The 15,468-nt window shown below is 39.4% G+C and overlaps 2 protein-coding genes and 2 non-coding genes across 4 annotated transcripts; 3 read left to right on the top strand and 1 right to left on the bottom strand.

Moving 5' to 3' along the window:
• Window positions 1–409: 409 nt before the first annotated feature.
• On the top strand, window positions 410–482 carry trnav-cac (transfer RNA valine (anticodon CAC)). The gene has a single exon. It is a non-coding gene; the product is annotated as a tRNA-Val (tRNA).
• Window positions 483–1,125: 643 nt separating this feature from the next.
• trnav-aac (transfer RNA valine (anticodon AAC)) lies at window positions 1,126–1,198 on the top strand. The gene has a single exon. It is a non-coding gene; the product is annotated as a tRNA-Val (tRNA).
• A 1,850-nt stretch (window positions 1,199–3,048) lies between these two features.
• kgd4 (alpha-ketoglutarate dehydrogenase subunit 4) lies at window positions 3,049–9,531 on the top strand. Its single transcript, XM_088336262.1, has 4 exons — window positions 3,049–3,142; window positions 5,223–5,286; window positions 8,917–9,113; window positions 9,183–9,531. The coding sequence occupies exons 1-4, from the start codon at window positions 3,089–3,091 to the stop codon at window positions 9,198–9,200; spliced, it is 333 nt and encodes a 110-aa protein (XP_088192388.1). The 5' UTR covers window positions 3,049–3,088; the 3' UTR covers window positions 9,201–9,531.
• pdxp (pyridoxal (pyridoxine, vitamin B6) phosphatase) lies at window positions 9,322–14,208 on the bottom strand. The gene is made up of 2 exons (XM_088336261.1): window positions 13,467–14,208; window positions 9,322–11,697 (listed from the first exon to the last, which is right to left on the bottom strand). The coding sequence occupies exons 1-2, from the start codon at window positions 14,062–14,064 to the stop codon at window positions 11,360–11,362; spliced, it is 936 nt and encodes a 311-aa protein (XP_088192387.1). The 5' UTR covers window positions 14,065–14,208; the 3' UTR covers window positions 9,322–11,359.
• Between the last annotated feature and the right edge of the window lie 1,260 nt (window positions 14,209–15,468).

Raw genomic sequence — 15,468 nt, 5'->3', positions numbered from 1 at the left:
ATATTAATATTATAATAATTATATTTCTCACGTGTGTCACTGTTGTACTTGTTTGATCTGCGCCTGCGCGGAACGGAAGTTTACGAGGAGTGTGAAAATATGATAGTAAATAGAGTTCCGATCAAGGAAAGTGCGTCCTTGTGTAGTATCCGTGGTTTTAAAACCATTCTGATATTTACTAAACGATCATAATCGATCGGTTGAATATATTCCTTCTCTTTGCCATTTGTGCGGCAACGTAAAGAAACACTCGTGAGTTCCGTCCACTTTCTGAGGTACTTATCCTCACTCGGGCCGCGTGCGGCTGTTATAAGTTCCAGAAAAGTGAAAATTGCCAATCGATCGCAGCCTAGAGGGCATGATTTCCATTTCAGTCCAATGCTGGAATTGCACGGAGTGCGTAGAACACGTTTCCGTAGTGTAGTGGTTATCACGTTCGCCTCACACGCGAAAGGTCCCCGGTTCGAAACCGGGCGGAAACACCTTTTCCTATCAACATATATGTATGTAATTGTTGTAATTATTAATTTACCTAATGTCGGTTATTAATTGTTAAGACCAGATGGATACATTTGTAATACACGGCTTGAAAAAGAAATTCTAAATGACTAAAAAAAAATGTGTGGACCCAGAATCCTTTCTTATTTCAGGCGTAGACTGTATAACGTCTGTCAGAATTGGTCTAACAGGTCTGTAATCGTTCGAGACGTGAGGATGTTTAAAAGTAGCAAGTTTTCGTAGTGTAGAGGTTATCACTTTCGCGTCCCCCGTACAAAACCGGGCGGAAACACTTTATTTTCCATCAATTACATCATTCCAGTTCGTGCATTCGAATATACAGTATACCAGTATATATATATGTATTAGATGTTGTAGATTTAATACATGTGTCACCTCATATGTATTAATTATTAACTTACCTAATGTCGGTTATTAATTGTTAAGACTATATTGATGAACATGTAACACACGGCTTAAAAAAGAAAATCAAAATAACTAAAAAGAAAAAAATGTGCGGACCCAGAATTAGCTCCTTATTCCAGGCGTAGACTGTATAACGTTTATCACAAGTGGTCTATCGGGTCTGTAATTAGTTTTCTCGTGAGGTTTTCCTGACGGACGGAAGTTTCCGTAGTGTAGTGGTTATCACGTTCGCCTAACACGCGAAAGGTCCCCGGTTCGAGACCGGGCGGAAACACTTATGTTAATGTCATATGTCACGGTGTCATTATTGACAGTGGAACTATCATATACTGTATAATAATTTGAAGAATATTGAATTGCATTCTATTGTTTATTAAAGTGTAATGACTCACATAAACCCAAAGAGCAATTGGACAATAAAAATACCTGAATTATTCACTGTGGTTTTGTTGTTTTCTAATTATTTTTCATCTGGAACGCCCCAAAAAAACTCCATCCATATTATATGTGTCATTCATTCCAATGAAAAATGTATTGTACACTGACTTTTATATTTTTGGTGAATTCTGGACGTCATTGTGCCATTTAACATACTGTATTTAATGATTGGGTTCTGGCGCCGCATGACTGTACTTGCCAGGGAACACCACAGGAAGTGGAGCTCCTACAACCATGGCGTTCAAGGGATCTCAATTTTTTTTCTTGCTCATTTAAAAGCGAGTGTGAAGGGAACGAATGTTGTATGCTTGTTGTTTGCAGTAATCATTGCCTGAGTGTTCACTGTCTATTTATCCGTCGTACTGACTACATGTGTGTCTTAGTGTGGTGCAGGGGTGTCAAACTAATTTTAACTCGGGGGCCACATCATAGAACAAACATCTCTCGGGGGCCGGACAAGGAGATTGAGGAGAAAGAAAAAAAAAGAGAAAAATAAATAAGAGAAAGCGAGGGATAGAAAAAGAGAGTGTGGGACAAGGGAAGAGAAAGGGAGGGAGAGAGAGGGAGAGAGAGAGAGAGAGAGAGAGAGAGAGAGAGAGAGAGAGAGAGAGAGAGAGAGAGAGAGAGAGAGAGAGAGAGAGAACGTGAGAAACAAAAGAGATAAAAAGATAAATAGTGAGAGAGGAAGAAAGAGAGAGAAAAAAAAGAAATCCAAAGAGAAACTGAGAGAGAGAAGGAGAGAAAAGAGGGAAATAGATAAAGGGAGAGAGAGAGAGGAGAGAGAAAAAGACAGAATAGAGAGAGAAAAGGAAAAAAGGGAGAGAGAGCAAAGGAAGGAAAAAAGACACAGTGATGTAAAAAAACAATATCAGTAATGAATTAATCCATAATCATCTAGAGCTGGTGTCTAACACTCAAGGCCCGGGGGCCAATTGCACCCGCCAGGATGATAGTTTGATGCCCCTGACCTAATATAAGAGTTAAAGGGACATTGTATTATTTGCCCACTAGATGTCTCTGTATTCTGTCGTGCCACCAAAAACAAGTGCTAAAAGCAAAACAAAGGAAGAAAAATACGGAAACTCAAAGACACCAAAACGCACCTTATCACTTTTAAAAGAGAACTAAGAAAAGAGAAGTACAGAAATAAAAAATGGACAAAAACAGAGCAAAGAAATAAAACAAAAAGTAAAATTCAAGAAAAAAGGACAAGAAAATTAAAACATAATAAAGAAGAAATTGAAAATATGTTTTTTTGTGTGTCTTTTTTCTCTCCGATTCATTTCTTTTCTTTATTTCCCTTTTTCTTTCTATTTCTCTTTCAGCCCTTTGAGACTCCTTGTGATTAAGGGCTGTAGAAATAAACATTAATTGTCCCTGGGTGTGAATGAGCGAGCGAATTGTCTGTCTCTGTGTGCCCTGCGACTGGCTGGCAACCAGTTCAGGGTGTCCCCTGCCCACTTCCCGAAGATAGCTGGGATGGGCTCCAGCACCCCCGTGAACCTACTGAGGATCAGCGGTGCAGATGATGGATGGATGGATGTATGACTTGATTTTGACTTATGTTTCGCGAACGTAACGGCTTTATGAACGCGCTGAAAAAGGTGCTTTTCCGAAATGACCCGGAATTCCCATTAGTACTATGTTAGGCAACGCCATCTGGTGGCGCGTAAAGATAATTACTATTTTCTCTTTTTAACCCGGAAGTACATGCTCGTAGGTCGTCATGGGGAGCAAAGTCAGCTCCAAAATGGCTTCGCCTGCCACCAGAGTTATTCAGGTAACGAAACTATTTAGCAACTTGACAATTCGACGACGTCCATTTCATGTTTTGGTCTCCATTATGAGTGATAATATGTACTTTATTGACAGTAATTTTGGAGGTTTTTTTTACCTCGGGTCGGGAGGCCTTGACAATGCTAGTCATACCCTTGCTGGTGTCCTTGTTTAGTGGAGTCAATAATGTCGTTTCCATACGATGAATATCAACTATAACGTATCCGGCTTTATTAAATCATGTGCATTCAATGTTATTTTCATTTTTGTTTTTATATGTGTGCTCAGAAGAAGGCCAGTAGGCTGAACAACTAATATTCTGTATTTCCACTAATAGTGTTTTTTTAGTGTTTTGGGGCTTTTATTGATTCCACTACAGAAAGTGCATGGCATGTAATAAAGGGGGATTTTTTTTGCACTACGTTGTTTTTACCCTAGAAAATTAATATATAAGCATCGTTTATAGGAAATGTGTGACGGTTTTTTGAAGTTTACGTCTACCTAGGCTGTTGTTGCCTGGCATTAGAATAAATGTACCGTATTTTCTGGACTATAGGGCGCTCCTGGAAAAAAAAAATAGCCAGAAATTTGAAAGTGCGCCTTATGACACGGTGGATAAAATTGGGAATGCACAGATACAATTGAATGACACTGCATATAAGGACTATATACCAACAAATTAATCAATTTTTGTGGTAAAAGAAAATGTAATAACACGGTTCCCCCGAATCCTTGCAAAGACGTAACAGGTATTGAATCAATTTTCCAAAAAAAAAGGCCTTGATTTGCATTAAAATGTCTTGAATCAAAATATCACAAGTCTTATAAATGTGACCACATTAATAAGATTCATATTTGTTTGAAATAGTAAAGTCATTTTTCATACATCATGATAAAAGTGCTCATGAATGTAGCAGAGGAGTTCTATGGAATCAGTAGTTACTTGCCAGTTTTGACTGAGGATCCATGATGAACTGTATTATTTTTAATTATTGTTTTCCAAGTTTGAAACTTTAGAGAATGCTGTTTTTTTCCCCAGATCGAAACTTTTCCACTGGACCAAAATGGGATTAAATATTACCTCTAATTTGTTTGGTGTTTTGTTTTCGTATTATCTTTATTTAGTTGTTTTAAGGTGTCTACGCATTTTTAACCCTAGCTCTTACACTAGTTTAAAGAAGGAATCATAGAAGACTATTTTTGGGTGTGCGCTTTATATTTTGGAAAATACAGAAAATGGAAGTAAAGACTACCCCAAAATACATAAACTGCAAGATATCTCAAATATCAATGTCAACTAAGAGAACATACCGACAGGTCATGTCAAAATAGAAAAGTCTGGAAATGACATGGAAATTGAAAATGTAATCCTACAACATAACTCGGGAACCTTAATCTGTTTAAGTAGTTTAAGTAGTAAATTCAAAATCCCAAAAGTGAGAACAACCAAAAAAGTATGTGTGTGTCTGTGTGTGGAGTCAGACTTTGGAATAATTTACAAGATGAGATCATACAATGTCCAACTATTCATGTGTTCAAATTTAAATACAAAAAAAAAAGCATTACTGGCGAAATACAGGGATGAAGAAAATGGGATATGAGGGAGATTGGAAATACTGCGTTTAAAACTATGGTGAACTTGTTGTTATTGTTGCATAACTGTTATTATAAATATTATGTTTATTTTTATTGTTGTTATTATCATTGGTGCCGCAGTGACATTTGGTAACTAGGCAAATTATGACGTTGAGGCATGGGCATTGCGGAGATTAGTGTATAAAATCTGTGATTATTGTAATTATTATAATTATTGATATCCGACCTATGTAATAAGTATATCCATGAGATTTTGATGTATTAGATGTAAGAGGAAAGGAGGATTTGTAAAATGTATTTAATAGGAAAGATAAAGGGGTAGGAAAAATAAGCATCTGCTTCTGACTACTCCTTTTCAACATGTTATGTGACATAATTTTGTTGTTGACTCATTGTTTTTGTCCTGTTTTTATTTTATTGTTCGAAATAAGTTTTCATTCATTCATTCAATTAGTTTGCTATTTACTGACTTTCTGCTTTTTCCACAGGCTGTTCGGCCTCATGCGCCTCTGATAAAATTTCCTAGCAGACAAGGCATCCCTAAACCCAATGGTCAGTGTCATTTTGTTGTTTATACTTTTCATATTTACTTCTAAAGATGTATTTTAAGTCCTAAGCTGCATGAATAGGATTTTTTTGTCTTAGACCAAACCATAATATTTTTCTTGAAAAAGTGTTACCAAGCCTTTATGGGATTGAGATATTTCAATCTTTAAGGAATAGTGTTTATTATAACTCCACTAAATGTTACTGTATTCTGTCGTGGAACCAAATACAATTGTTAGAAGTGACAACTGAGAAAACAAAATATGAAGACTCAAAATGACCAAACCACAAAATTTTTCTTTTTTTTTTTTTTTTTCTTAACCAAGCTTTATGCGGGTTTTAGTTTTTGGGTACCTGTAGCAGCAAGATGGCTGAAGTATTTGTCAGTTTCTTCAACCTAGTATTTAAAAAATGCATGTTTATTTTAATTTTATTTTTTAAATTAATAAAGTTGTTTTTCACGACCATGACGCGCCAAATGATACATTTTGGACTTTTATGAATATCTGGATTGTGATTGCATATAAGAATTGGAAATTTCCCCTGTCCTGTGTGTAAATGCAGAAGTAGTCCCCAAAATGAAATGACTAACCTAATCATTTCAGGCTACTTATGGTCAGATTAAAACCATAATCGGATTTCTGTACGCGTTTATACACAGACGGTGCCTTACTTACTAACGATCGTCAGGAACCTATTTCGTTCATAAGTTCATAAATTTGTTCCGATGTTGTTTCAGTGCTATATTTTGTATGGAATGTATGTTTAAGGTTTATATAAGTATGTTTAAGGCTTGTATACGTAACATTTTTTTTTGTTTCATGAAATAATATGCTCTATAAAGATCAAACAAGTTGAGTTTAACTTACTTTTGGAGGATGAGTTTCAACAGTTAGGCGACTTCCTACTATGCGGTAAAAAGTGGCCAAATAAAGCCAGTCAACCATTTTCTCAACCGCATCAAGCTTTCTTATTCCATTTTAATTTCAAAAGAAACAGCTCGCCTCTTCTTTACACTTCACGTCAACCCTATTGAATGGATGCACCAGATATTAAACAATAAAAATGTCAAAGTTCTGGAGATACAGTATAGAATGTTTACATATGAATTAGGAAGACGAAGCGGATTTCTTCTTTCGGGTGGATGCTGGGTGACCTCTCACAGCGCCACACACCGGTAGCGGCGGAAAGAAGCACTACAGTACTGTCCTGCACTCGTTAAAAGGTGCACACAATACAAAATCTAACTTACAGCAATGTCCGGATATTTTTCGACATCCCCAAAAAAATGTTCGTATCTAAAGTCATCTGTAAGTTGAATGGTGGTAAGTAGGGGAGCGTCTGTAGTTTCATCTCACCAAAATAGCAGTAATAGTCTGTTTTCAATCAGACTGTTTCCTTTACACGTACCCAGTGTGTTGGTTGTCACTTATTTACTTGCTCTCTCTCTAGAGCAGGGGTCTCCAACATGGTTTCCGAAGGCACCAGGTAGCCCCCTAACACCGCCCGAGTAGCCAGCGAACTGGTTCCGAAAATATATCATGGGTCATCTTGATTTTCTTGGAAAATTTATTTTTGACATGTTTAGGGGTTGACTGGGCCTATTTTAATTTCTAATAATTACAGCCTGGTAATAACATAGTCGTATGTTATTTTAGAAATGCATATCAAACTGGTAACTCTTCACGATAATCAATAACAAAAAAAGTAGCCCTCGGTTTCAAAAAAGCTGGTGAACTAGAGTGAGTTGAAGGCCACACAATTATCTACAGTTCACCTACATGTAACACAGGGTTTGTGCAGGTAATTGAATTCCTCAAATTTTGATGTATTTTCAATGATGGAAAAGTGCTTGAATTTTGCTACAAAAATATGATGACACTTCTCTCTGGTAGCTTCACCTTGCCATTGTATTTCTTCCCTCGAGATGGCACTCTTTTGTATAGCATTGCTCTATGAAGCTTTCTCACCCTCAAAAGGATAGGTGTATGCTACACCTTCACAGGGCACTGAAATGTGAATTAGTGCAAAGATTTCGTATCAATCATGGGCCATACAATAAACAGGGATCAGAATTTTCCGCGGATCCGCGGATTTCCGCTGTTTTTGAACCCCAAAGGTCATTCCCGTAAATCGTCTAAATTCGATGAGAAAATATTTTGGGGGGGTGAGGTATGATACGTGACTGTTTCATCACCCCAATTTAGCATTTAGACCATTGGTCGATAGGTTCGCTGATAACCAATCAGCGGAGCTTTTGTTCAGAGCATTGGCTTTCTCAAACATGGCGCTCCTTCCGGTCTTTTCAAACGGTGAAATGAGTGTTTGAAAAAGTAAATATGAAAATACTAAGAAAAGAAGACGAGGCTTTTGTCTCCGAGATTGATAAAGGAATCAAGAATACATTTAAGTGGTCATGGCTGGAGAAGACTGTCACAGTAAACGTTAAAATCGGCGCAAAGATCGAGGAAGTTACAGAAACTTTGAGCCAGTTCATCACAAAGTGTGATGTTCCAGGGAAAGCAAAGTGTCTATACTGTGTCGATCTGATCAATTATGGTACGCGAGGTTGTGTGGCACTGATCGATCATGCTAAAATGAACAAGCACAAAGCAAAAATAGCTTGCCGGCGATCAAATTATGCACTCGGATCCGCATTTAAAATCGGCAGCCACCGGTTCAACATTATTGGCCGTTTCAAATCCTTCCACTTCAAATACTAGCAGCAGTCAACCACTGGTTCCCCTGTGTGGCAGAAAATCCCAATCTGAGTTATTTATAAATCTATTTATTTATGAAATGATTTTATCTTTTGTGTTTATACAATATTTAGAACAGGATAAACAAAATTTAAAATTTGTTATAAACATGATTAAAATAGATTATTTTGTATCATGATCATGTTCAATATTACGAATGCTTTTAATGTCAATATATTATTTTTTTAATTTATATATATATATATATATATATATATATATATATAATACATGGTTTCTGTTTTGTTGGATTTAATTCATTCTAGTGCAATTTTCACATAGCAAATAAGATAAATGCTGTTGACTTCAGGGGGGCTTCACCCCCCTGAGCCCCCCACCGGGCTCCGCCCTGGACCCTGGCTATTTCAGCTGAAAATGAAAATCTCCATTCTGATCCCTGGATAAAGGGTAGCGTTTCCCAGTGGTAAAATGTAACAGGAAGAATTTCATGGAACTAAAAATGTAATACATATTACCGTCATTTTTACCCAACACCTCTATGGGGCGAGATTTGTCTCAAAAACATTTACACACGCATTGTCCGTATCCACAAGTATATTTGTGATTTACTCGAGTTCTAAAATTCAAGATATCAATGTCTTGATAACTGCACGCGCTAGATTAAAAATCACATACGTAAATCTTAGTTATATTTATGGATTTCTTGTTTTGATAATGGTAAAGGGGGAATTGAAAATTTGGCTTTAAAAGTCCTTAAAAAGTGCTTGAATTTAGCCATGGAAGAGGTGTACGAACCCTGCGATACAAATGTAAAGTGTAATAAAAGAATACACGATATTACTGTATACATTTAATAGAAATTGCGACTGTTTCCTGCTTGATGTGATCATTGTATATTTTGTGGTTTCATCTCCAGCCCAAGAAGCACTAAAAACCTTATTGGTGTTGGGAGAGAATCCCGGTTCGGAGTCGGCTTTGGCGCTGCAGCACACACCAAGTCGCGTAACGTTACCGTCCATTCCCGGCACACCCGATACTTTCGCGTCCGTTCAACTTCTTCCTGCAAGGTACCGCCGGAGACCCCTACTATCGGAAGAAATGGATTACATCCAGGTAGATGAGCTCACTGTTGAGAAGTTGGGACTCAAATTCTGTATCTATAATTCCTTTTTCTCCCTCCAGCGTGGTGGGCCAGAGTGATGCTTCATAAAAAAATTCAACCCAAGTCCTTATCTATGGAAGTCCTTGTCCTGAGGTCTTTTCTTGGCAAAGGAAAAAAAAATGAATTGCCATGAGACACAATGTAGAATAAAACACTGCATTCTCATAATGTAAATATGTTTATTAATTAACACTGGATGTTCTTGCTTTAGCATCTTGTATCAGACTGCTGCTTTTATTTGCTCCTTTTGAATGACTAGCTTGGCATGAAGAGACGTCCATAAGAGAAGACTGCAGGGTTTGTCATGCTTCCATCACCTGTATTTATATGAATAAAGTCGAGTCTTTTGAGGCTTGTTTCAAAGCTTTATCCAAATCATAAAAAGCAATCATTTTCTTCTTTCTTGGTTGATTTTGACGCAAAACAGGCAATGTAGATATTAGCAAGTGCTGTTTCATTTGCCCACATGCTCTCTATGCTAACACTGAACATTCACTGTTGATATGATCATTCACATCAATCTTCATTGACAGTCAATTGTGTTACAGTAGTTATTGGTACATGTGAAAAAATGCCCTCAAATTTATAGAACTGTCGCAGAAAATCAGAATGACATAAAGTCTGTATTTTCTGTTATCCAACTTTACCAGGGGTGTCAAAGTACAAAGAACTCCGAATCAAATTTATCTTCAAGCTGAAGGCCGGACTGATAAGATGTTGAAAATGAAAGATATTGCTAGTTAGATAGATACTTTATTCATCCCCGTAGGGATGCTAATGCTAATTACTAACGTTGTGCTCAGTGCAGCTAGCAACCCCTTAAAGCGGTGCTAAACATTCCGATAGCTATTTATGTGCTCAGTTCTAGCTGACAAGCCAATTTAAAAATAAAATTGAAGGGACAGTGTGTAAAATTTAGTGCCCCCGTGTGGGACACAAAACTTCAGTTGACTGTTTTGAATACTAGGCACAAAAATACATTATACCAATTGTATTAAATGTAATCATAGGTTGGGATATTTGCAATTCTTTTTACATTGTGAAATCCATAGTATTCCGCCATGTTTGTCTGGCATCTTAGTACTTGTGGCATTTGTTTTCATTTGCTTTAGATTACAGTGCCACCTAGTGGTTGGATATTACACACTGGGGCTTTGAAAAAAGCATTTCTTCACAGTGCATCCCTCCATGTTTTAATTGAGCACTGAATGCTAATATTAGTTAATGTCAATTGCTAACACTTATACCATTAGTGACCAAGTTTGATGTTAGCTGCTTGAGCAAAGCGAGCAGCAGCTGGCGACTGCTAAAGCAATGACAAGATACTAAATTGAACAGCTAACTAGTTATTAAAAGAAAATACGGTATATTTTCTCTACTTTAAATATTTTTTATATCGCGTGCATTTTCAAGTGACTATTTTGAGAAAATTGATTCTAAAAACTGTGGCGCTGGCCGCTACTATTCAGGCAGCAACAGTTACAGTACATATAGTTTCTCTTAGCAAAAGTAGGGTTATTTGGCTTCCAAGAAAATATGTTTAACAAAACTGGATTATAATAAAATGCAAAAATTGATTAACCATAAACACTCAAGAAAAGGTATTGTACAGTAAAAACATATGCAATCTCCTCGCGGGCAACATCCAGCTCGCATTTTATGTAAAATAAACAAACGTCATACTTGTTGGATTTATTACTAAATATTGTAAGTCTTATTGTTTTAATATTGTTGCTTGTGGAAAAAAACCTTGTATCCCATAATCAGTTATTAAAATAAAAGACCAGCAATATGAGTTGATTTGAAATGAATCCAGAATGTATGACTTTTGACTTAAACTACATTGCAGAAAATATCACACTAATCTAATTTTCTGTGACAGTCCTGTAAATGAAAAGTTTGACATTATTGGGGACTGATCCAAATGAACCCCCAATGGCTATAAATTAGACACTTGGATCAGCCAAGGATGCTCCTGTTTTTTTGACAAAATAATCTTATTTGCTGAAACCAGAGTTTTGGGCTATGTTTTTAACTCTCTTCGGTGGCATCTGATGGTGCCCAAACCTTCCCAATCCAAGAACTGTACAGTTCTCTTATTGGTCAAAAATCATATGGATGAAGAGATTATTTGTCTTTTTTCTTTTCATCGCATCAGGGCTGTCCTCGTTACCCTCTCACAAACCCAAAAAAGTTATCAGTTCTGCTCTTCAACCTCCTCAAATGCGGGCAAGAAGTCAGCGATGGTGTCCACCACATAATCCGGCACCAGGCTCTGGTACACTTCACTATTGCCGTACTGGTGGGCCTCCTCCATCTGAGAGATGCCGGTGAGGGTGAGCATTGTGTCCAGGCCGCAGTTGGAGCCGAACAGCATGTCCGTCTCAAGACGGTCTCCCACCATCAGGCACTGTGCCGGGTCCATGCCTGGAAACTGGCCCGAGATGCACTCGAACATGTAGCGGCTCGGCTTGCCGATCACCGTGGCCTTGCGGCCCGAGGCCACCTCCAAGGCTGCCATCAAGGACCCAGAACCTGTAGGAAGGGACACAAATTGAAATAAATGAAAAACGAAATCGCCGACTTATATGCACAAATTTGTGTCTCATCAGGAACGCATGGTAGCGTGTGGGGAGGGGGCGTGGCTAATATAGGAACAAACCAACAGGAAATCAATTGGGCTAAGCACTGTATTCACGGTAAACATGTGCTAAATTTTGGTCTTTTTATTTGTATAATTAGTTTTGGAACAGAAATCCCTCGGTTTTGGCGGTTAAGGGGCCACGGAACCACTCAAAGTGTCGCACTTTCTTTTGGCAGCCTTAATTACAACAGGCTTTTCGACTTATTAAATGAGAGAGCGAGAGCAAATTGAAACCCAGTACAGTACTATTTAGAATTAATTGACGTTTTGTTTTTGTTGGGGTGCGGGAGGGGTTTGCAATTTGATCAAAGCCTGCCAAATCACAGTGAGAGAGATGTATTGTTTCGGCAACACAACAAAGGCACAGGACATAAATCCTCAGCGAGATGAAGGGAAATGCAGAACAGGTGTCCAGTTTTTCTATGAAATGATCTGCATTTATATAGCGTTTTTCAAGTCAATGACTTCCCAAAGCGCTTTACATTGTGCTTCACATTTCCCAATAGCGGCCGTGATCTGTGCAGCCATGTAAGGCGCTAACCTGCTTATTGGGGGTTTCAGTGTCTTACCCAAGGACACTTCGGCATGTAACACGGACAAGCCGGGATTCGAACTGGGATCCCTTAATCCTAAAACGATCGCTCTACCTCCTGAGCTACTGCCGCCCCATTTTTCGATTCGATTATTGCTCTAAAGGAGTGTCTTTTGTTTTTTATTACTTCGTTTTGTGGTTTATGTAGCTTCCTCATTTTTCTTTTTCTCCATTTTAACATGTTTTCATTTCCTGAAGTTTTTTGACAATGATCAGGAAACCTTCCACTGCTTGTGATGCATATTAAAAATAAATGAATGACAACAACAATAAGTTATGAACGACGCCATGATATGAAGCGGGACCAGATATCTCATGTCAAGGGGTACAGGCCAATTGGCGTGAATCTTGGCCTCGAGCCCCTCCCTGCGTCTGATGCGCCCGTCCTATATGCTTTACATTTAGTTCAGAGATATTGGGTGAATACTGGGGCAGCACGGCGGCGCAGTGATTAGCATGTGTGCGGCGCAGTTCTGAGGTCATGAGATCAAACCTCCTGTCTGGAGTTTGCATGTTCTCCCCGTGCTTTGCGTAGGTTTCCTCCAAGCACTCCGGTTTTCTCCCACATTCCAAAATCATGCGATTCGATTTTTCGATTCGATTATTGCTCCAGCGAAGGTCGGGGGGGTCCCGTCCCTGTGCGTTGAGCCGACCAGATGAACCAAGTTTTTAAAAAAACATGCATGTCAGGTTAATTGGCCGGTCCAAAATTATCCCTAGGTGTGAATAAGCGAGTGAATTGTCTGTCTCTGTGTGCCCTGCGAGTGACTGGCAAGCAGTTCAGGGTGTCCCCTGCCCACTGCCCGAAGATTGCTGGGATGGGCTCCAGCACCCCCGCGACCCTACTGAGGATAAACGGTGCAGATAATGGATGGAGGGATGGATGGGTGAAAACTGTCAACTCTCACTGTATTCTAAATAGGCCGTCTTGATGGGAATAAATAGGTGCTGCTCCGTGTTTGTACTGGCTATTTTCGCTTGATAAGGGGAATTGCGAGCATTAATGGGATAGACAGGATCATCTGAGGTTGACAGGTATGTTCAACGCAAGGCAATGACGGTCTTTACCTGGCAGTATCCTCCCGCTGGACAGCGGATGCCAGGGGTCGTTGTCGGTAGCCAGGAACAAGCAGTCGGGGTTCTTCAAATAGCACGACGCTTTAGCCAGCTTGAGGAAAGTCAGTTTGTCGTCGTGGCCCACCAGCACCGCCTCCACGTCGGCGGCCAGGTCGCAGTTGTAAATGGTGGCGTCGGGCTCGTCCGTTTCCTCCACGCAGGAGACGCCCGCTTCCCGCAGCTCGTCACGGAGCCCGTCGCAGCCCACCACGAAGACGCGACCGCGGAGCTTGGCCACGTCCCGCAGGTATAAAGCCGAACAGTAGGACGAGCTAAAAATGTGTTCGAGCGCCACGGCGGTGAAGCCCAGTCGGCAGAACTTGTGTACGTACTTGTCGCGCGGCCTCGTCGAGTTATTGGTGACGAAGACGACATTTTTGCCCCGGTTCATGAGCGAGTTGACCACCTGGGCCGCACCCGCGACGGCATTTTCGCCGTGCCACAAGACGCCGTCGCAGTCGAACAGGAAGAAGTCTTTGGCCTCCAGGAGAGCTCGTATCTGCGCAGAGCCGATTTTTCGGCAGGTTTTGAAGCCAAAGGTGGCCGCCATGGCGGGCTTGTCCTCGGCCTCTCTTGCAGTTCACCGATTCATAATCATGCGCAGAGGACTGCGTCGGGGTTGTCCGTCGTTCGGTCGCTATCGACGGGAACCTTGGAGATGTTATGTATCACCGAGTGGCGACAGGAAGGAAGACATCGCCTAATCACGCCCATTTGGGCAAATTCTGACCAATCGGATTGCAGTAGCGCACTGACCAATTGGAAAGGGACTACGGCATAGTTAGAATGAATAGTAGTTTCCCAGTTAAAGTACTGAATAAAACCCATGTTATGCCACGTTACCGATTTGACTATAACAGAAATATAACGTTTTCAATCTTCGCGTGTATTTTGTATAATTGTTAAATAACACATATTCAATAATGCTACAGGTGGTTAGTACTTGTGCTGCACAGTTCTGTGGTCATGAGATCGAACCTCCTGTGTGGAGTTTGCATGTTCTCCCCGTGCTTGCGTGGGTTTCCTCTGGGCATTCCGGTTTCCTCCCACATTCCAAAAGCATGCTTTTCGGGATAATTGGCCGGTCGAAATTGTCCCTAGATGTGAATGAGCGAGCAAATTGTATGTCCCTGTGTTCTATGCGATTGTCTGGCAACCAGTTCAGGGTGTCCCCTGCCCACTGCCTGAAGATAGCTGGGATGGGCTCCAGCACCCCCGCAACCCTACTGAGGATAAGCGGTGCAGATAATGGATGGATGGTTTTATTGTTAGTGTTGATGGATTCAATAATAATAACAAAGTATTTAATGCGTTTGCCATCAGAGGAAAGCCAATGCTTCTAAAGTCGAATCTATGTGTGAACTAAGCTACTGTAAATGTGAACTTGCCACTATTTTCATCCATTTTACTTGCTATCATAAAAAAAAAAAAGATTTTACTCAATACCGGAGTAAAAGTGTTGTATAAGATATACCTGTCAACCTCCATGGCTCCATGCCCTTACAAAATCCCATATAAAATACGAAATAATCTTGCACCATATTTTTTTCAAACGTGTTTATTTATGTAGTTTAAAATGTTATATTGTACATGTGTTTCGTTATCTCATATGTATTGTTAATTAACATTTTGTTGTGAGATACTGAGTTTCTCGACATGAATGAGTGTGTGTGTGAATGGATAAGTGTGAAGCACATTGTAAAGCGCTTTAGGAGGTCTTCATTGACTTGAAAAGCGCTATATAAATGCAGACCATTTACCATTTATTATAAAAAAAGTTCAATAAATAAGTAGCTTGGACGTTCACTGTAGAAGAAAAAAATACATGCAAATATAATCAAGTAGAATAATACATTTTCTTATTCAAATTATTAATTCATTTTCTGCATTCAATTTTTGTTGGTAATATACTGATTAAAGGGATAACCACAAACCTGTCTTTTTTCATTTTCTG

Source organism: Urocampus carinirostris, chromosome 5, assembly GCF_059441175.1.
Source record: "Urocampus carinirostris isolate Australia breed hairy pipefish chromosome 5, RoL_Ucar_1.0, whole genome shotgun sequence".
In the NCBI taxonomy this organism is placed as follows: domain Eukaryota; kingdom Metazoa; phylum Chordata; class Actinopteri; order Syngnathiformes; family Syngnathidae; genus Urocampus; species Urocampus carinirostris.
The sequence above is the reverse complement of the archived record's forward strand: the minus strand, read 5'-3'. Positions and strand labels throughout refer to the sequence as shown.

What these genes read in the sequence shown, in the direction of transcription:
- pdxp (XM_088336261.1), bottom strand. Translation starts at nt 14,064, where the DNA reads ATGGCGGCCACCTTTGGCTTCAAAACCTGCCGAAAAATCGGCTCTGCG. An exon ending in CAGCGGGAGGATACTGCCAG is followed by an intron (nt 11,698 to 13,466) that starts GTAAAGACCGTC and finishes CCCTTCCTACAG; the next exon opens with GTTCTGGGTCCTTGATGGCA.
- kgd4 (XM_088336262.1), top strand. Translation starts at nt 3,089, where the DNA reads ATGGGGAGCAAAGTCAGCTCCAAAATGGCTTCGCCTGCCACCAGAGTT. An exon ending in CTGCCACCAGAGTTATTCAG is followed by an intron (nt 3,143 to 5,222) that starts GTAACGAAACTA and finishes CTTTTTCCACAG; the next exon opens with GCTGTTCGGCCTCATGCGCC. An exon ending in AGGCATCCCTAAACCCAATG is followed by an intron (nt 5,287 to 8,916) that starts GTCAGTGTCATT and finishes TTTCATCTCCAG; the next exon opens with CCCAAGAAGCACTAAAAACC.